At 39.9% G+C, this 21946-nt stretch overlaps 1 protein-coding gene and 1 long non-coding RNA gene across 2 annotated transcripts in view; both read right to left on the reverse strand.

Moving 5' to 3' along the window:
* Window positions 1-1191: 1191 nt before the first annotated feature.
* On the reverse strand, window positions 1192-7300 carry LOC111255272 (uncharacterized). Its single transcript, XR_002675399.2, has 5 exons — window positions 7218-7300; window positions 6610-6881; window positions 2929-3005; window positions 2319-2529; window positions 1192-1653 (listed from the first exon to the last, which is right to left on the reverse strand). It is a non-coding gene; the product is annotated as an uncharacterized LOC111255272 (long non-coding RNA).
* Window positions 7301-11721: 4421 nt separating this feature from the next.
* Window positions 11722-21946, reverse strand: part of LOC111253204 (IDLSRF-like peptide) — a 58437-nt gene continuing 48212 nt past the window's right edge. The window contains exons 4-7 of the mRNA XM_022812311.2: window positions 19502-19654; window positions 18530-18641; window positions 17705-17813; window positions 11722-14685 (exon numbers count right to left, since the gene is read on the reverse strand). Coding sequence (XP_022668046.1) covers window positions 17732-17813; window positions 18530-18641; window positions 19502-19654 — 347 coding nt within the window. The 3' untranslated portion in view covers window positions 11722-14685; window positions 17705-17731. The remainder of the gene's footprint in view (window positions 14686-17704; window positions 17814-18529; window positions 18642-19501; window positions 19655-21946) is intronic.

The raw sequence follows: 21946 nt of genomic DNA on the forward strand, positions 1-21946 counted from the left end.
GTCCCTACTGACGATCGTACTCCGTTACTGCTATTGTTTACTGATATTTTACAGATAGACTGGTCTGCTCCCCCATAAGCGTCGTCCCTGTTCCTATTACTAGTCCCCATTTAATCTTTTCAACTGGCACCATTGCAACGCCGGAGCATTTTCAGACGATTGCAAATAGTTTTATAGACCAGACGGTCATGCAGTTCTAAACTATCAACAATCGATATGTGCGTAAATAAAAAAAATTATCTGTAGTTGATGCCAATATAATTATATTATGCTGGCATTAACTTATATATATGCATATATATATATATAAGAAGTAGTTTAAAAAGCCAAGCCCGCTATATAAATGGCCTATCGTATATAGGAAGACGATATTATTACACGTTACAGAGTGAAATGATTTTTAAAAACATTGCTTAGCAATAACGAGCCACGAATATCAATCCTGTTTGAATATTAGGCTCCTTCAAAAAGACTCGTTGAACGTTCATTGCTAACTAAGCCGTTCAATGGCTATTTGAAATGTTACCACTAACGAAATGAGATACTGCGCTTAGCGTTCATCGCAGCGGTAATGGCCGAGTGTTTTTACGCGCTATATTTGAACAAACGTGCACGTAGAGCGCTTGAATGAGGCGGGCAAAGCGTCGTGCTGGAACACGAATAAAAGCCAGGATTAAACATGCCTAGTTATCAGGCCGTCACATGCCCAGACCAGATAAAAGCGAAGGCAAGAAGGTTTTTGCAGTTATATACGTTTCTAATTGGGATTCTGTGGGCAGGCAGGAACAGCACTAGTATTAACACGACCATAAACTATTAGCGTTAAACTATGCTGTGGTCATAATAATACAAACTATATAGCCTATGATGACTATATAAACAAACAGAGCAACGCCCGTGTTGCTAGAACAACCACTAATTTAGCATCATTCTGATGCACTCTCGTTTTAGCGCCCCGGTTTTGTGTGCGTAATATTTTTATATATACTGCGTTAGGCCTCACGAAGAAATAACGCGCATCCTCTACCATGAACACGCCTGCAGGCATTAACGTAGCCTGCCACTATATACAAATTACAGACTATTTACGTTCATCCATAGATCTGTAATGGACAGACGCTTCCATGCTTGTATCGTTCGTGCTGTTTTTAAGCGAGATATTTAATTTTTATTATAGTAATGTATTTTAACTGTAGTTTCCCATTGTAGTATCGTTGCCGTTTCCACACTACGATTTGCTGTCTATAGACAGCTCGACCTGTCTGGCCTAAGCGAAATTCACCAGTATTTTTTTGCCATTTTCACATCTCTATAGACTCATGCAGGTTGTTTTCCGCATGTGTGATCTGTCCGCCAACAAATCCGCTCCATGGCACCGGCTGTCATCGTCGTTCTGTTTGTCGGTAATTGTACACATAGCAGCTTGATTAGCCGCGGGCTATTCAAATGTGTCCGTCCGATTGCCCTGGCGATTTGTTCTGAGGAATAACTCTGATCTATTTTCCTCTCATAAATACTTTTATATATGCTTGAATATTAGAGTGCTCTTGGTAAAACGATAGGTGAGCAATTAGTCGATCATAGCTTCGGCAGAATAAGGTCCAGTCGTCGACGTTGAGTTCGACTGAAGTGAAGGTTCCGAAAATCATCCGCCTAGAGAAAAAAAACTAGAAGGTATTACTGAACGGCCCGCGCAAAGCTGCACCCATTATGTAAACCCGCATCAAAGTGGTTCGGTGCCGGTTTTTAAATATGGCTATTAATATCACTCGATACGGAAGAGCTTACGTATTTTATGTAAGAAGACATTCGTTGCGTACGGTTATGTTACATTTTACGTAAATCGCATTCGGTAAAGATTAAGCTGCAGAAAAACACGTGTCTTCAGCTTGCTGGCAAATGATGGTGTGACGCTTCTTTCTATTTCAGTATGGAAACAAATTCTTTTTGAACTACTAATAGTTGGTCATGTAGTAATGATTTCTGTTAAATTTGCGTTGAGACCAAACGAAGCAATCGAATATTCTCGATCAACGATCGTTTTCACATTTGTCCTCCATACGACCTTTTTTCGTTCTCCGTTTCTCATTTGATTTTTTTCCTTTCATTCCGTCTGCGCTTGGCAGACACTGGTTCAATTAGATGCAATGGGCATGTGTGTGCATAAGTGACAATTTCAGAGTTGTGTTTATTTATTTCTTTGCCGGTTTTAAAATGTACAGTTTGACAGAATCGACATGAAGCTGCCTCTGAAGATAGCTTCAGCTAAGCAACATTAGGATCTAGAAACCACCATAAAGCAGATCTATTTTTTTTACCTATAATATTCTCCTCTATTCAGTGGCACGAACGGCTGCATTAAGCCATCTAGGCGAAAAGTGGATCCTCCGCTTTCCTGAAAGCTAGAGATGACGCCTCGTCCCGAAAGGCCGTACGCTGTCCCTGGGGGCCATCCCATAGAGAACTGGCGGTAGCAGATGAATTTTGTAATAGGTATTTAATTTGCTTTCCTTGCAGCGCTATATGAAGCTATAAAAAGAAGTTACGTGTGGTAAGTTAGTTCACCGATATAATTCGGACCTTCGCAACAAGCTAGTTCTTCTAAACAGAAAGGGTCCGATTACGATTGATCGTAATTTGTTTATCCGAAAAAGTCATTATTAGTCATGATCCTTAATTGTATTGAGAATTAACAATAAATGTGACGGTTAGTGGTTTCTGAATTCAAAAAGTAAACGAAAAATATGTTTCGTAAACCCAAACTACGACTATTCCCTGTGTTTTTAGGTAACACTCAGTACGTCCATTCAACTCTACGGAAAGAGGTATTAATTATATTTGAAGGTAACTTCTAGCCTATTCAATTTAATAACACCTATTTTAATAGCAAAACCTCTCTGCAGTGCTTAGTTGTGCAGAATCACTTACCCTCTAAGTTTAAGGAATAAAATCGTACTCGGTTTAGTGGAACGCTCGCTGTAGCAGCTAGAGTTGACGGATGAGTCCTGTCCTTGCCCACAAGCAGTAATAAGTATGTATTATATAAAAAATATAATATATAAAAAGGTTTTACGAACCTTCGTAAAACGAACTCATGAAATATGAACAGTAAAAGCATCTAAAAAATAATATTTCTGACATGCCAGCAACCTCTTAATGGACGTTTCCTGTCATTAAAATTGTTTTTAATTAATATATGTTAATTTATGATATAAATTAATAATAATATATACAATGTCTAATAAGTTAAAATCTGTCCGTCTCTGAATAAGATGAACGGTTTAGTGTAGATGAGACTGTGATCGCTCAGTGGGTAACGTATTTGTTTGCTATTTGCGGAGACACGTAGTTCTGATAAAATGCTTAGCGGCGATACCAGACGTAAAACTTGAAACGTTGAAACAATCAGTACTAACGACACGCTAATACGCTAACGACACTAATACGCTCTGTTATTTTTTCTACCTTTGTTAAAAATATTACAGTGCCGAGCGCTAGTTAAAGTAACTTTGTTAGATAAAAAAAAATCAAAAGGGTCTCAACCGGTTTCTTAATCCAGTAAAAACCACAAAACGTATCCGACTTTCGCTTCATTCCATAAAAATGTATAGCAAGATATAGAAAATCCACTTTTACACATATAGCCTTTTGCTCATCTAACGGCCTGCTAATCATTAATTATTGAGGAGTGTAACAAATAATAGCAACATATAGAAGTACTTGGTAAACATTAAAGTCTGGGTGGAAAGAACAAGCGAGCAAGAGCTTGCAACGATATACAGTCGGTAAGTTATCTTACTTATGAGAATAGACAAGCGAACAATGATACATTCCTTGACGGATGGCTATGTTCCATCTTCAGTTAACTTTTTCTGTGGACAGCAACTTGTTAGAGAAACGCCTCTTCCTTTCGGCCGATCACATCGTACTACGCTACCAGCAGAAAATTACCCATAGGGGTTTCATGTCAGAGAAACCAGACAAACTGAAAGACTCTCTTACAAAGGTCAAAGACCTACTTTGCTAGGCAAAGCACACTGACCTTTTTTAACGAGCTTTTCTTAAAAAGTTAGGGCAATGGTTCCACGTACGGAAGGTTTGATTTACAACAGTTTATGATTTGAAAGTTATATCCTTACCCAGGAAATTTACCACTCAGCCTTAAAAATCACTTTCTTGGCGGACACCGCTAAGGCTTTGGCCGAGTAAAACGTTGTGTAGCCCAAAGATCAGCTTTTGAGTCGCATGCAAGGATTCCAAAAATTAAATTTTTATCTTTGTAAACGTTCTGACCTTTACAGTACTGGGCTGTTTATCAGATACAGCCTTTCAGCCTACCTGTGCTATGTAGATCGAATTCGATCAACTCCATGTTCAGAGGACTTCTCCGACCTTTGAACTAGGCTGATTGGATCTATTATAATATCGAACAACTGAATACGAAACTAAGCTATGAATCGAATTATAGGCGCACAAATCTAGGTACTAAATAATCCTTCGTAATTAAAAAACCAGGCGCTTCATTATCTACTCATAGTCTGCGCTACCTATCAAGGGGATTTTTAGATGGAAACACAGTACATCATATGCTTTAGGTAGTCTAGACGTTCTTAAGTATCTGTTCAGTGACCGTCTCTTGTGTTTGGTTTGATGTGCGCGTCTTGCGATAAACTAATCTTCCACCATTAGACGGTATTTTTAAACCTGCCTTGTGTTTATATTTGTATGCTGACAACAGAAGCGCTATTGCTCGCGGATGGTTAACATAACACTTTATAAATAGGCTGTTTCACCCCCTATAGCAAATAGGTTATGTTTCTATTTTCGGCTTTCGTCGATTTTATCGAGGCTTTCTTTCATTAAAACGGACAACTTTCTCTTTTCATTGACGTCTTTAGGAATGGCGACAATATAGTTAAACGTCTGAACTGTCGATGTGTTCCTTAAACCTGGCGGTGTAATAGTAAGACCACAAAGTACCGGTAATATCTCTATACCGTAAACTGAGGTCAGAGTAGGCATGGAGGACGCCTTCCTTTTTACTGGGTATAGCATAGGTAATATCATACCAGGAACAATATCCATTAGAGTTCGAAAGAACTAAGTTTTCTTGGCCTTAATAAGTAATGAGGCACAGTACTCTTTGTCTAGAAGGGCTCCATAATATACGTAGATTGAAAATCAGTCAACTGGCAAAGGAGACCGCAGTGCTATCTGTATTAGAGTTATTTCGAAAGCATTTAGTCCACTTCGTTGATGGCCATCGTAAAACAATACTATCAACTCTTTGAAATATAACCTTTAATAGATATTAACGGGCCTTGTAATAATAGAAACAACTTAGAGAGAAATCGTCAGTCCTTCATGAGAAATGTAGAACACGATTACATATTGTTCTATCTACTCGTAAGTGGTTTTGAAGTTTTTTTTTACTTCAAACAGGCCTTTGTGTATGTAGGATATCTTTATGCTCGCCTCGAAGCATACTGCAAAATTATTCTTAAGCTAAACAAGTTCAAATAGAACACTATTCCCATGTAGGTTATGGGAAGACTTTAATAAAGTCTTCCCAGAAATTTCTCAATGCACTAATCGAACGTAGGTTTAGAAATGGAGATTTACATCGCAAACGCACTGCTTCGCCAAAGGTTTTTCCCCGCATACGTTATTACCAGAGATCCGACGTCTGGTTGATTTCGTTTGTCGAATTTTACAATGATAATGGAGAGGCAAGAATCTGCTCATTGGTACACTGGCAGTATAAAACAGCTTAAGCCCATCATATACGGATTCTCTGACAAGATCAAGGCCAAGTGTGTAAGAGCCTGTCGATGATTCTATGGCCCTACAAAATCATATGAGAGGAGCCAAACAGGCAAAATCTACCGCCGCCACCGCTAACCGATCGTTTTCCAATTTCGGCTTCTCGTCGGTAAAATACTATACGGATAAGACGCAAACGACGGACGGGCATTGACTAATGGCCGCCACTGAGTTTTTTTTTTTTAGGTCGTCTCGCCGCTCTCTCTTTTCCACAGTCTTGACCTATGTTGCAGAGAAATTCGCCATTGTGTTCAGTGCTACTGAGACGGTCTCATTAGGCCCAATATAGACTTGCGGCCTAACCGGACAGCGTTATCCATTTCATTACGGCTGTCAGCTAACTATCCGTGCTTGGTCAGCCATATGAACCGCGCATTATAATTTCATATATTTCCTATGCCAAGTTAAGTTTTTTTCGCCTTTCTGCATGCTTCAAGTTATTGTAGGACACGCTTTTCTATAATACACTCCAGACGACGGATCGGCTTAGCTTTTACAATATGCGTACCGCTTAGTTATTTACATAGACCAGCAGTACAATGTTTTATGGTTGCGCTAACAGTTTGTACTTATGGAATGAATACACACGAGTATATATTGATAAATATAATGGAGGAAAATGTACGATAACTCATCTATTTCAGTTCATTGTTTGTTCTTGTTTTAATAACAGCCAAAAAGGTGTTAGCTGGACATTTTAACTATGGCTGGTTTATAGATAGGCTAATTCGTCGTTCTTTAAGTTTTACCGTTACAAACTCATAAATGATTCACCAACTTATTTACCTTCAGCACGCTTTTCGCATGATGGATGACTTTCCCCACTGAACCATTCGAGTTACGAAAAATCGCCTCTCAGGGTTGCTCCGTTTCTTAAAGACTCCTACAGGTACTGTTTGAAGTTCACTGGATATTACCTCAACCGACAAAGTTTCTTAAAGTTCATTAATCGAGTAGAAGTTTGTTGAATACAACTTTCTACAGATGTTTTCTCCCTTAAAGAACCCTCCAGGGTCTGCTTTGACGCTGAACGTTTATTTGGTATGCTGTTGTAGAATCTGCTATCCAAAACCAGAAAACATATTAGCGTTCTTAAACATCAGAACGCGAGACCCCTATGAAGGACACGCTCAGCACTCACTATAATGAAGTTGGAAAGCTATGTGTGGGCTAGGTGCGGTCAGAATGTGCACTAGGCAGCAAAAAGCCTCCCTGAATAATTGGGCATATAATGAATCTGACGTCAGTTGAAAAGAATATAAAAAAATGAGGGTTCTTTTAAGATCGCTTCAACGTCGATCGTACATATAACTAACGCTCGAAAGCTAGCACATGATTTTCAAATTGCTGGCAAAATAACAACATTTTGGTTGAAAAAATAAGGCCAGTCACACCGTCTTAGGAATAGTGCCTGGGGCAGCGACGAGCAAAAACTTCGTTGTTTAAGCTAACTAAAATCTAGCCAGTTGCCGAATACCTGAACCCGATCACATAATCCGAAATCATGCAGATCTCTATCTAAAGGAGCCGTGCAAAGCTGGAGATAAAATTAAATGTATGTGTATATTTGTGAAATATTAGCTACAAATTAGGGGCAGCATTGTCTCTGTTTGATCGTAACAAATGTGCGACGTCTGACAGGGTACAAACAGGATCCTCACGAGACAACCTACGGACTCAAAGGCACGTAGCGATATTTGCGTAGTTCGTTAGGAGATTTGGGATGCAAACATGTTTGTGCTTCTAGGATATAGCTTAATATTCAACAGTGGATTACCATGGCCGCACATCGCTTCCGAGGATATCTGTAGCAGTGAAATTCAGCATATGATAATTTGACTGGATTTGTTGCCGCTAGCTTAAAACATCTAGGCGACAGTAGCCAGGCTGGCAGCATTGCTAGGCACAAGATAGAAACTAATTGGAATACATTATTGATTCGGAACGCAATGATATTCAAAACCTAGCCGCACGCAAAACTAGGTATAAGGAACGTTATCAATTCAGAAAACCAATTAAGTGCTACCTAATTTTTGAAAGCTCAGTCTGTAGCTGCGACCTTGACGCCATAAGCGGGTAAGCTATAGGCCCTCATTTGACAAATCGATGTTAACTTTATTCAAGTTGGCAAGCGAGTCTGAGCTATAACTAGGGTGGAATTTTTGAATACCCCGTACAGGTAGCTAGACGTCAATCGAAACAAGCACTTAACATGGATCAAGCAGAAGTGTATTTAAGAGCAACAGACGCATAGGGGATAGCAATTGCCTTCAAAATTGCTGACCTAGCTTTAACACGCTAGCAATTGGATTTGTGAAACGACAGCTTCGAATGACTCCAGAGTACCCAAAAAAGATTCACTTAGAAAAAAATGTAAGGCCTTCGATTTTTTTTCTCGACGAGCCTACTTCACGAAGTTCATGCGTCTACGTCTAATGGTAATGTTGTAAAAGTGAATAAATGATCAGTAAGAACTGGTGAAATGACCTTTCGTATTTGGTGTTGCTGATTATAATATCTTCTTTCCAGTTTCTTAATGTCAATTATCTCGTGAGTCTTTTATATTGATCAAACTACAACGGCAGCTTTGGACCTGACAGCAAACGATTCTCTCCCATCTCTGAACCGAACGATATGTTCGTTGAAAAGAGCCGTGTCCTTTTGAGCTTTTAACTAAATATGTAGCAGAGCGGACTCTAATCTTTTGATAACTTAAGATGTCTGACGAAAGTCGACAGCCCGTCTCCTTGGACACTAGCGAGTTTTTTCCACTTGAAGTATTCAGCTTTTCATGGCCAACCGGGGTGGCCTGCATATTCCGGTTACTTTTTGATCCCGGCAAAAAGCGAAGTGAGATGGGTGTTGAAAAAGGCAGGCTTTCTTTTTTCACCCAAAGTGTGCATTTCCCGTTCAGAATTCGAGGTAACATTCTGCTTCCTGCACAGAGGAGAACAAGGACGTTCGAATGACATATATATGTCCACCTTCTTTGTTTAACGGGACCTTCGCGAGATGAAATCGTACATGCTTTTTCAATGCAGCGTACTGTTGAAAATTTTGAGCTCAGTATCCGCTCGTACCAAACAAGTGCTAGAAACTAAAACGTTTGCCATAGCTAGATATTAAGTTTATCTGTTCCGAGGAATCGTCAGTCTTTCAGGCAAGTTACTTAGTATATTTCACCACTGTAAAGCTGGCAGACTGCAGAACAGCATTTTCTAATGCTATTGCAGTGACTAAGCAAAAGCTATCTTAGCTCGATTGTGATATGGCCGCAACTGGTTAGAGCTAAGTATCTAATTCTCCCCGTCGTTAATAATAATTTATCGTAACTTTCGAAAGTCAAAGTGTAAACGATGATGAAGAAACGCTGTGCCAATAGATCTTGGCACTACATCATACAATTTATATTGTTTACAGAGTTTAGCTTCTAACAAACTGAAGAACTTACCTTATCTAGTATCGAAAAAGCTTCATCTAAGAAATTTCAAGTTAAGAGGTGTAGGAGCATTAGGAGCAATCTGCTAGCAAAAGTAACTTATTAAGATCATTACGCAGATATATGAACGCGACATAATTTTAGTTGACGTTTCTGCTAGTTGACAACATACACGAAGACTCAACTTTTTCCACTGAGAGCCAGCCGTTCGATGAAATAACGTCTAGCGGACGTAAAACATAAAACATCGTAGTGCGCTTATTTTCTAATTCTAAATGTACATGTTTGTCTAGGGACGTATAATTCTCTTTTCTTTCAAACCATTGAAACGTGTTTGTTTGTAGAGTTGCAAATCTTTCTTTTTAATCGTCCATATTTTTCTGCATTCGAATAGAAATCAGGCGAATCGTTAAGACAAAGGCCTTTTGCAGCGCGCTTGTGAAACATCTACCTCACTTTCTAAAGACAACCAGGAATTATTAAGGTACTCACTGTGCGATTTCTGGTGACTATCGTGATCCGGAACGTTTTGTCTTGGACTGTCAGTACTCAAAATGGTTTAATTTCTGGTCGATTTGTCAAGTCTCTCAAAGTCTAGGTTATGAATGAAAATTAACCACGTTCAAAAACTTGCTCGCTCTATATCCGGCGTTGCAACACACTTATATCATACAGGTAAAATATTAACTTTTGGAAGTTTTTACATAGATACGTGGTTAGACTGATCGTGATGTACTAAGGAAATGATGGCTTTGGTTGGTAGATAGGTGTAGAAGCAACGCCTGTGGTTCTTGAATACGTCTTTTTGCCTGTTTATTCCTTGCAACATCGTAGTCAGTAATTGTTTCTTTTCGATTAGTTACGTTCCGCCTTATCACCTAAGGGAACTTGTCCGAAGAACAAGCGGTGCATTAATCGTGTATACAATTGGGTGTGCAAGGTGTACAAGCGGGACGAGATGCACGTACAACGCTCATCTTTTTAGTAAACAAAAATACCATTATTTATCAGAAGATCAAAATTGACGACACGTCTATCTTTCTACTGGGCTCATTTATTCTAATCGAGTACTTTATTCCTGCAGTGAATATGTATAAGAGTGTGGATTCGGTCTCTATGCAACCGAAGCTCCGTAAAACAGTCTAAGAAGAAGCACAGGGTTCTGGTCAGTATTAGGATAAAAAAAAAAAAAAAAGCTAGAGGCTCACAGGACTTTTAAACACTAAAGTTACATAAAAAAAAGGTACATTAACTGGTTTTTATGATCTGTTTAGAATACCCTGTTTTTTAACAGCACTGGCTGTCGCAAAAAACATGACTGGACTGCAAAATAGGCGTGCACGGGAACTAGCTCAAGCCGACTTGCAGCGGGACAGGGCGACACTCAATTTGGTAATTCACTCCACGCTACTCGTGCTGCAAACTCTAGGGATGGATAGAGTTCACTAAGTCGGTCTTATTATCTCGAGCGGTTGACGCATTTCGACGATAGTCTATATAAAGAGCATGTTATAATTTCTGCTATGAAGCAAATCATATTCTAAAGAAAATTACCTATGTTATTGTACCCGGCCAGAGTTCGCTTCTTAAATGAGCTACCTAGTAGATAATTACACTCGCCTTCACATATTTAATATAATTATAGTAATAATATAATAATTTCAATAGCTTAGTCGTTCAGATTTATTGCTTACCTTATCGTCTAGTTAATTTTTATCAGGATTTCTTTACCTGTATATTTAATCATGTTTAACGATAAAAGTGGGTTATGTAGGTGTTTTATTACGGCCATATGCGTCCCTGATCTATAGTGACGTGCTTCAGAGGTAGACAGGTTTATAGCAGTACTACTATAAAATTGCCTGTGTAACATTTACGACATCACGACAGGGTTGTAAAGATAGGTCGGAATCGTTTGACATCTTATCTGGATACAGGCTATGACGTCGCAAATCTGGTTGGCTGTTCCATGGATGCTTTGTTCACCGATGCGTGCGCCTATGTTCTTACATTATGGACAAGCAAAAAAGAAGTACGTGCAAGTACATACAAGTACGTATACTGCCCACAACAAAGCCTTAAGACAGCAAATTCAAGATGTCTCTTTGGCTAGTACTCTTTTTTCTATAAGTTACTCGTAGGCAGATCTCGTTTGGCTCCTCAAAGATGCTGTCGTAGAGAACAACGTGGGTCAGCTTCGCTTCCGACCGTTAGCCGCAGACCCTCGACAAAGTGGCTTGAGCTCGCTTTAGCAACGTAACCCTTCCATAGTATCCTGTCACGCTGCGAGTCAGATTTGTAGCATTAAGGGGACTCAACTACCTTTATATAGCAAACAATATCTGTGGATCTCTTCAGAGCTAGCTAGCTAGCTATCTTCCGGCAGATAATCCATGCCAGATACCAACCTATGCACTAGGTGCCCGTTCCTTTCGTCAGACGTGCGTCAAATGAAAACATTTTTGCCAAGGATAAAAATAAATTTATTTGTTCGAACGCAAGTTTTATTCATATCATTACGTCGTCTATTTCTCTTTTGTTGTATAATTCGAGAACGAAGGATACATATGATAATCGGTGTTTTTCTTCCTCTAGTGTCTTTATAGCGGGTGCTAAATTGTTCTGGGTGGGTTGAAATCAGGCTACAATCACTCCCAGTAGGTATTTATACATTCTACGTGTTACACTCGAACGGCTTAGCTCACCAAAATAGGTTATTGCGTGTCGCGGTATTCGATGAATCTATTTCGTCAAATTTATTTGCAATTCGTGATAAGGGGTGAGTACGTACGCATCTTCGACTGAGGGTCGCTTCAACGGAAACGCTGGCAATCTTTCAAATTCTAGCCTTCGTTTTCGCCAACGTCCGCTAAAATCCTGTTCACATATCTGCACATCCGGCACCGATTCAGTCCTCTCGATAGCGTTTATCGGGTACATCTCTGCGTATCAGCTTTTATCGCGCTGTCTGAGGACCACTGCCTATAGACCTGCTTTTCGTTGACTTACTTTATTCCGTTCCACTCACTCACTCACTACTGGCAAAGCAATGAAATAACCCATCGCGTTAGGCGGCAGCTACCTGCAACTTGTAGGCTACGTTCGTTGGCAGAAGAAGATACCCAAGTCCCTCGAAATGACTGTTTCCTAAATACTGTGCGAAGTGACCCTCAGCCGAAAAGCTTACATTATATTTTTCTTTACGGTCTTTTCTTTATCTCTGTGTTTTTAGTCTATATAGCGCCGCCTCATCATTTACAGTACAATACTAATCCGTCTGTGAGTAGAATAATAGGCCATTCAAATATTGCCGTTTTACATGATCAGAATGAAGAGATAATGATCATAATAATAAGAGACGTGGAATACAATGGGACGAAGAAGTCCTACATAATGTAATTTGTAGTATATATATATATATATATCTGATTTTTTGTCAAAGTTATTAATTGTTATTAATATTGTTATCATAATGAGAGAATATCATTAATCAAGGATCACTGATGAACATCCCTATGATGCAATGGCCTTTGCTGTTGTGATACTCAGGCTGAGGCCCTTACTGTCGTTCACCTGTGTGTGTTTGTTCAACAGATATTGATAACGTGTCCTTTGAAGAAATGGTCGATTATTTTTGATAGTTTTTGCGACATTTCCCACGTTTGTGTTATTATATCTCTCGCTCTCTGGCTGTTATCGTCGTTGTGGCAGAGTTCGATATGGTAAACGATCTCGCTTAATGAATATGAGTTTGCCTGTTGATAACAGTATTCCTAGTGAAAGGATTTCATAAAGTACTAGCGAGAAATTCCTCGTTATCGTTTATGAGGGCAAAGCTCTTGCAGTTGTTGATGCGCTTAATGATAATCTATTATTTTATATATATATATATATATATATATGATACAACCTTATAGAAGGATGCGTTACGGGTCAAATCTTCAGCTCTGTTGCACTAGATCCGATCGAATGCAAATGGGTTTGATATTGGATATAAGCCGTGTCTGATGTGGAGCATTATCGTGCTGGTGAGAAGGATCCGATTGCCAAGTTTCAGTCGGAGGTCCATAGTTCATGCAATCAGTGTATAGAAGCAGTAATTACTCTGTTCGAAACGCTCGCTATTGATTTGGTAGCACTTAGTAATGGTAAACACTCTTACCGTTGTAGCATATTGTTAATGAGTTGTTTTTTGAGATAGTGTTTTTTTCTTTCGTGTAAGCTCATACACTGCGGAATCAATCGTCTGATGTCAGTGATTGATGCCTGATATGTATGTATATCTTCGTGCTATCAGGGATCATCCCGTGAGCTGTTCCCATTAAAACTAAGACGGCATTATCGATACACGATATTGCTGTACAGCTTTCAATGGCAGTCAGCGGCAATGAACGAGCCACGACGACAGCCATTCCTGATTTTCGCTCGTCGCCTCGAAACGATCTTGCCCATCCTTGGATGCCTATCCTTCGTAAGATCATATCTCGTTTCGTCAATCACTGAATTCATAATAGGTAGTAGTTAACGGTAAATTCTTGTCGGTCTGTGACGGTTCCATCATGAGTTTCCTGTGGAAACCTAACAGGGAAGAGAACCGTGTAGAGAACTGTCATCGTAGTGAAGTCGAACGTCACATGTCTTCATTCTGAGGTTCGTCTGTCTAGTTCGCGTGAGCTTTAACTATATGTGATAGCAAAAAATACCCTGCAGATCTTTCACTGCTAATATATCGAAAATATAATGGTGACGATATGAGTGTTTCTATTGTGTGAAATCTGACGTTATTCGCGTCTCATTGGCTTAAAGTGTATAGTTTCAGGAACACAGTGTTCTGCCTGTATTATTCTCCTTGTTTTCATTGTATGCTAATCATGGCTGCTGTATAGGAGATTGACATATGTGTTCCTATGCCCTAGATAGCCTGTTGTGTCCTACTTGTCGCGCAGCTTCGTGTCTAGGCGTGCATATTAGATATATTACGTACCTAACTATTTTGATGTTTATTGTGTGTATTGCCTTCACAATCGCTTTCCTGTGTCAGCGTTTTATATAGCTCGCACTTCAAAGCGAAACTTCCATTCTTCTTTGTCGGGCTGGTTTTCGCCGCCACCCAAATGGATCTAGTCTTAAACGAGTTGAGCTTTACGTGTTGTTCCCTACTCATTCTGTCTATATGTCAAATTGTTCCTTGCAGTTGCTGTCGACTTAGGCGGTAGCTACTGTTAGCTTCGTCTCCGATTAATCGATCTTAGCGATCTATCTCTGATAATAATACGATTGATTAACTGATCTATTTCGAGTAACTGAAACTTGCTGATTGTCACAGATTGATGATGTCCTTGTGAGTTTCAGTTTCTAAACGGTACATATATGTACCGGCCTATTGCTGTGTATATGTGGACACTGCTTCTGAATAGTGTAGCCTGAAAAAAGGACAAGGTAAAGTTCGAGAAACAGTTATCACTTCCGTTATTATTATTAGATCTTTTCTACAGTAAAATTGTATGCATTCGTCCTTACTATCTCTACTTGATTGTTCACGACAATATGTTATAATGCAATCTTAGTTTAGCCTGTTGCCGATGGAGCTACTCTTGTTTCTGTATTTGTAGACAGAGTTTAAATATTTTTATAATGTGTATATATATACGTATATTTCTATATGTTTATATGTCTTTATATAGGTTGGATTGTCGTTTTTGTTGTTATTTATTTTACTTTAATAACTATTTATAAGTGATTGTTCCTCTTCTTTGTATGTATATTTCCAAGAATATTTTCTATGCTTTCTCCACTGTTATATCGTCCTTTAAATCTACCGCCGCTTTCTATTTTTGTGGCATTTGCTTCGTAAAATCAAATCGTTTTTATTTATTGTGTCATCAATTTCCTGACGGCTTGTCTTATGGAACACACCAATAATGTATGTATATATATATATATATATATATATATATATATAGCACAGAATTATATTCCCGATGCTTTCGTCTTTTCTGTGCATATTTAAATAGGTACATTTAGATATTTATTCATTATTGTTACTCTTCTCCCTTTTCACGCTACTTCACGTCCCCCTATTTAGTTTTCTTAACATTACCAATCCCTTCCTTTGAATTATCGAGAATTATGTCTAATTTCTCGCTATACGACTGTGTGTATCTATATATATAATACTATTTTCAATAGAATAATCATGGCCTAAAACGTGTTCATCTACTGTGGTAACGAGTTTTTCCGTGTCTAGCGTGTTCTTACCTGTTCCATTCTTAGATTTTTTTCATGTACTATCATATTGCTTTCGGTATTAACGCACAAAAAATATGCCAACATTTTAATCCTCTCCGTAATAAATCTGATTGCCATTACCAGCTTGATTACTTTCTGAGTTGATAAAATACAATATCTCCTGCAGTTGTTTATGCTTGACTCTGTATACCTACGCAACGGCTTCGTTAACGAATGTCACCACATCTCCAGTTAGCGGTGGCGTACACCAGCGTCGACTGCCTGCTTAGTTTGGCCAACAAGGCTCATCGAATGTCCTTTTTCGTCCTTCTACACCACTGTACGCTTTGGCGCTCACTCTTGTTTCTCAGCGGGGCGACAACGCTCGGGCTGCGAGCACTGCCACGGCTGGCTTAATACTTATAACGCTTGTCGTTATCGTTGTGATCGTTGTTGCTGCTACCGCTGCTGAGACAACGACTCACACTTCGTGATTGCATTAAAAGCATTCGAGTGGATGACGCTCATATCTGTGACGAAGGAGACAACAGCACAGCCGCCATCACTGCCGTCATCACTGCCGTCATCGCACTAACGTACTCTACGTCGTTTCTTTGTCGGCGACCTCACCACGACCAGGTCACAATTCGCCGACGAAGAAAACAGAGTCCCTTTGTTCCTCTACCCAGCGGAGTTGGGCGTTGTGTTTTCTCCCCCCTTTCTGGTTTCTTATTTGCTAGTACATACGATAATATGATTTGGATAGTGTCCGTTTCAACGATCATCTCGTTGCCGATGCGTCCAGCAAACTGTGCCAGCAAGAGTGATAGTGCTAGAAATAATAGATTTCATAGCTAGCTAATAGAAACCTATGCAACCATTTACCCATGTGGAAACGCAGTGGCATTGTGTTTTTTTCCGCATTGCATGATCGGCCCTTTCTTGTTGTCAGCGGTATCGCTCGTTCTTCTTTTGTTCACTTCCATTACCCGCGTTCTCTGTCGGCTTAGGTTCCCATGATCGTTTTCCTGGGCAGACGTTTTATCAGGCGGGACTTCTGTACAATGTAGCGACGTTTGCTTGAACAGACTGGATGCTCAACTGTTTCACGCGAACACGCTTTGGAGTGTTTCGGTTTACAATATACCGTATATATAAAGCCTGTCTATGTCTGTATCAGTTACGGTGGAGCTTAACGACACCTGATCCTATCGATCATCCTTTCGCTAGCAGAAAATTTTACAGACCGTTGGCTTAGCTCGTCGCGAAAGTTCCCAATGCCAGCTGTTTCGAACCGAGTCAAGGCTACCGTGCAGGCTCATTCAAGGGCAAATATGCCCTAGAAGAGACAGTCCAGCCAGAGGGATTAAACAGGTTAAAGTGGCGCTTCTGGCTGGACAGCATCTATCTAATACTGTAGAAAGAAAGTCGAGTCGTAGATTTGGTTTCTTTTTCGTAAAGAAAACAACGAATGAATAGGGTAGAGTGTTAGCGATGGTGATGACAGATGCTGTGTACGTAGGGATTGCCTGACTGCTTCATAGCACAGACTGGGCGGGTCTAGAAGCATCAACTCGCTGTCATACCTGCCTAGTAGAGGCACGCGCGCGTTCAGGGGGTGTGCGTATCGTGGCGTGCCTTACAGGGAAGTCACATAATGCTGTCATTGTCAGCGTCGTCTTCGTTGCAACAACGGGCGCGACAAAAATCATATAGAAACTATATGGACCAAAGGCAGGAAATGGATGCTGTATACGAGGCGACCGACAATTTCTCAACCGCCAGCGCGTAATCGGCTTTTCTTCAGTGGCCAAGGAGATTATACATATATATAAATTCTTCTGTTTTATGTATATGTATATCATATATACGTATATAGACCTATATAATCCGCGTCTTCATTCCATCACCGGTGTACGGCTGCTCTCTCATGGGTACCGCTCTACACATTGTTCTATATACTAGAGCTTTGAGCTGATTTCTTATAGTACCATCTTCAATATGGTTTAATTGAAAACTACGAATTTCGCCGTATTATCTTATCAATTATCGGTTGATTCTTATAGTATTTTTGAATTGTTTTTATTTAGAGGTAGCAATTTGCTCTGCTAAATAGTTAGCAAAGGTTAAACAACGAGTTTTCTTGTTCTTAAGTTTTTGTTGTTTATACGATTGTTAATGTTGCTGCTGCCCATGCTCCAATCTCCTGCATACTTGGAAATACATATTCATGGAGTGCTTTTACTCCATGAATCCGGTGGACGCTAGCCGGTCGAGGAAAGACTTCATATCCATCAGCTCCGAATCACGGAAGCCCAGAGCCCTGGAAGAGTTAATACAAACTTCGATTATGGATAAACCTCCTGTATTTGTAATAGTAGCATGTTATCATACATTATCCTACGTAATGAGCACGTGACAGACCGTGCTTTATCTAGTTGACTATGATCTAATCACAGTAGCAACCCGATGAGTAAGCAAACATTGGACGCGTTAAACATGCCCTATTTTGCATAGGCAGCTCTCAAGGTTAATAGTTTACATCTGCTAGCTGCAATAAGTACCACTAATCTACGTACGATACGACAAGACCAGAGTGCCTGTAGAGGTTCACTCAATAGCACTTATTGTGGGTTCCAGTCCTGCGAGCCTAGCGGACTCGCAATTCTGTGAGCCTTAACTCGTTTAGCGCCGTTCTACTGTGTCAAAGTTTACGACGTTAGTAATCAGGATGAGATTGTATACCTTCACCTAACGAGAAGACTGGATAACCCCCAAGTGTTTCAAAGAAGACCCTGCCTCCTGCAGAGAAAAAGGTTTTTCACATGTAGTGCAGATAATGGCAGCTTACTGAAGCTCCTAAAATTATCTTAATCTCTAAACACACAGATGATTAATTGCCCTTTGTATTCAATGTATTTCTAAAAAATGGGAAAATGCACCCCGGCAAGACGGATATTTGAACGTTTCATGTCTAGTAAATTTATTCTAGAAGTAACTTTAGAAACTAGTTATCGAAAGCTAAGTAAGGTTACTTACCTGAGCAGGGAAGTGTCTCCCGTCTCGACGGCCATAAACACATTACGAAGATGCTCTAGATCCCCGCGCATCAAATGCAAAGCCTTTCCAAAGTCATCCAGAGTCTCGCTCTCTGAAATAGCAAAAATTGATATAAGTTCACACTTGGTCGATCAAGCTCGACTCGTCGTCATTTCCATTACAAAGATCCATTTTGATACACCTGGGGCGCATTAAAAACAGATCCCGATAGTAAGTTCATCGCGACATATCGGTTGCTTGAGGGTAATCTCATTCATTATGAACTAAAAGGGCTTATTCTAGGTAAACCTGTAAGAATCGGTATGGGCATACTGATATAAGACGGCAGGTGACATTTTGTATAGGTTACAGGTTAGACATGGGCTAAAGTCTTACACTTCTGCGGCTGCTGTTCAATAAGCTATTCATTTATATGTCAGCTAGTGCAAGAATAGTAGCATCTGTAGTTGAAACAAACGTGATGAGTTTTACTGAAAGGTATGTATCAACAACGACTAGCTTCAAAGGTATGAAATAGCTTATCGAAGCTATCTAAATAACGTTTAGCCCAAGAATGTGTGAGATGCCCCGTAGCGAAACAAAAAAAAAACGTATGTTTCTATAGCCTGAGAAACTCCGTTATTTTTGACAAGTTCTGCTTTTGAGCTCATATTTGTTAGGCTACTTCATGAAAATAGTTAAAACGTTATTGGAGACATACTCAGTACGTATTGATATGCTCAAAATGATAATTACTTGTTATTTACTCTCAGTTCTTATATAGATTACTATCAATAGATAGACGATGTAACGAAAATTTGTTTATCACATCCCCAACAATGGCGCAACTCAACGTTTACGTGTTTACAGGTATTACCAGAGTTCTTTTATAAGTGCTAACTTATCTCATTAGCCCTAGCTGAATGCCCTGTCGGGCGCTAACTGTTTTACTTCTGTAGAAGTTCAACAAACCGGAAAGGGCGACAGCCACTCGTTGAACGCCGCCAAGTGGAGCAAGGGCACCGCGTGCCTTGGGGCCGAACAGCTTCTCAAGATAATTGGGTCCATGTCTAGCCAGCAGACTTTGCATAAACGAAGCTGTTTCTTCAACTGGCGGTCGCTTCGCTGTAAACACAGATCGACGACACAAAAGACGCCACAATAAAACACGACCATATAAGTATGTAAAGTAAAGCTTTAGAAAAAAAAAGTAACTATTTATAAGTTCAAATGTAATGCTCTAGCTAATATCCCGTCAATTTCACTTACAACGTATGAGAGTGGTTAGTTCAGCTGTTTGAAAGGTGTATGTCTCCATTCATAGATTTCACCATTGTGCACTTCCTGACAAGTACTCTTGAATCTTAGAAATTAATCTGGAACCAACGATATAAAAATCTCATTTCTATATCTCAACAAACGTGAGTACCGAGAGGGACACTGCCTTTCTCTTGGATTAAATGGTGATGATGACTTCGTTCCCAAAGCTTTTACCTAGGCCGCGTTGCACATGACCGCACCCTTGAAGGTTTGCTCTCGGATGAAAGAAGACTGAGATGAACTAATTCAGGAAAATAGGCGTCCTCGCTGTAGCACGAACCGTTATGGCCTTATTGATATGTGTTTACTACGGTAGATATATTCACCTTGAGCGTGGCCCAAGGAATTACATCGAATCAGTACAATATTTTAGCTCGAGCATTTTTTGACTAGGGCATAGATATAGATACGTGCGGGTGTTAACCACAATTACAATGGCATCTATAAAGGCCCAAACAATGTTAGAATCTGTCATTTCTCTATATACAATGGGCGCAAATCATACATTGGACAGAGTGAGTTAGTTACACGAAGGCCTAATAAACAAAAGTACGATAAAAACTTAGAAAAAAAAATAAAACAATGAATAGATAGTGTTTCGCTTTTCGTCTTTAGTTGAGCAAGTCCTGTTTAACATGAACACAATCTTCTGTCCATCGGCCGCGGCAGTAATGGCAGGATCAATAAGGGGACAAGCAGGAAATAACTCAACCAGTATAGTTGTAATAATACGTTTGCATTGCCCAGAAAAAATCTGTTGTTTCAACAGCGCCTGTCTGAGTAGTGAGAACAGCGTGGGCCTAAGGATTACGAAGGGATGGCCACTTACAGTTTACACGAAAAAAAAGGACCTTATTTTCAAGTGCAGCTTCAACCGTATAGTATAAAGGCCAGTTGCCAAGCACAAGGTACGGTGAGTGTCAGGACGTTGAATTTATTTCTTGTTGAATCCCTACATATTTTACCACATGTCATTGTAAATCAATGCATAAATTTCTATTGGAGGACACTTGAAAATATAAGCTATACCAGCACAGCTGAAGAAAAACGCGCTGGGAAATATTTTGCTGTAATATTTTTGTGTATCTGGATTGCAGGCGAGCCGTACGCTGGCCGATGAAATCCTTTGACATGTTGAAGTTCTGCAATACTAGCTACAATACATGCAGCAAGCGCTTAAGTAACATAATATATTAAAGAGGCTGTTTATTTACCTACACTGACAATACAGATGGTATACGAAAACGGAGTTTCGTGCGGAAGTAGCTCCATGTTGTTGTTATGTCGCTGTCGCAACAACTAATTTAGTCCGCTAATGCAGAGGTGTTTCTAGTTGCCCCATCTCCGTCGTAGCTGTGCTCCGAGATAATGTTTCCTAAGGGTTTAGTCATTGGGTAAACTATGTCCAACCAGGGTGAAGCAAGCATCTCTGCTTAGGGCACGGGTCGGCGAATGTTGCCTCAGTTTACGTAGGACAGATGGATGTAATCTACAAACAGCCTTTGTAACATAATGCCGGCCGGAAGCAGCGCCTTGCCGCTCTGCACGATGATGACAGCCACATAGTATTTGTATGGACTGGGGAACAGTTATAAGACAGAGGTTCTCCAAGAAAGATTATTCCTGACTCCGACTTGCTGGACCTAGGTCTTGCTTTATTTATGCGAGGTTCCTTTTGGACGCAATCCCGTATTACTCAGGAAGGCCAATGGTTGGAAGTATCTATCCAAACCAACTGTAATCTATTGGATTACAGAACATTAACACAAATCAATATTTTATAAGCTTTATGTAGATGGTCGTATTGTAGGCGTGGAAGCCTCTTTCTAACAACAAAAAAAACGTTCGACGGGGACAAAACTCACTATTGTAAATTAATAGATTTATGTCAAATATAAGCACCTTGAGGAAAGCCGCGATGTTCTCTGATGGTATAGACTACGATTACTGCTGCAACAGCTGAGTCTGAACTTTTAGGCTTTCCCTACATTTCGAGTTTTACGTTCGATATTGCTGTTAGGCATTTGATCAGATGGCCGGCTCTTAACACGATATGAAATGTGTCTATGCCCCAGCTCACACCTAGTTTATAACGTG

This window comes from Varroa destructor, unplaced genomic scaffold (assembly GCF_002443255.2).
Source record: "Varroa destructor unplaced genomic scaffold, Vdes_3.0 BEIS01000001.1, whole genome shotgun sequence".
NCBI lineage: Eukaryota > Metazoa > Arthropoda > Arachnida > Mesostigmata > Varroidae > Varroa > Varroa destructor.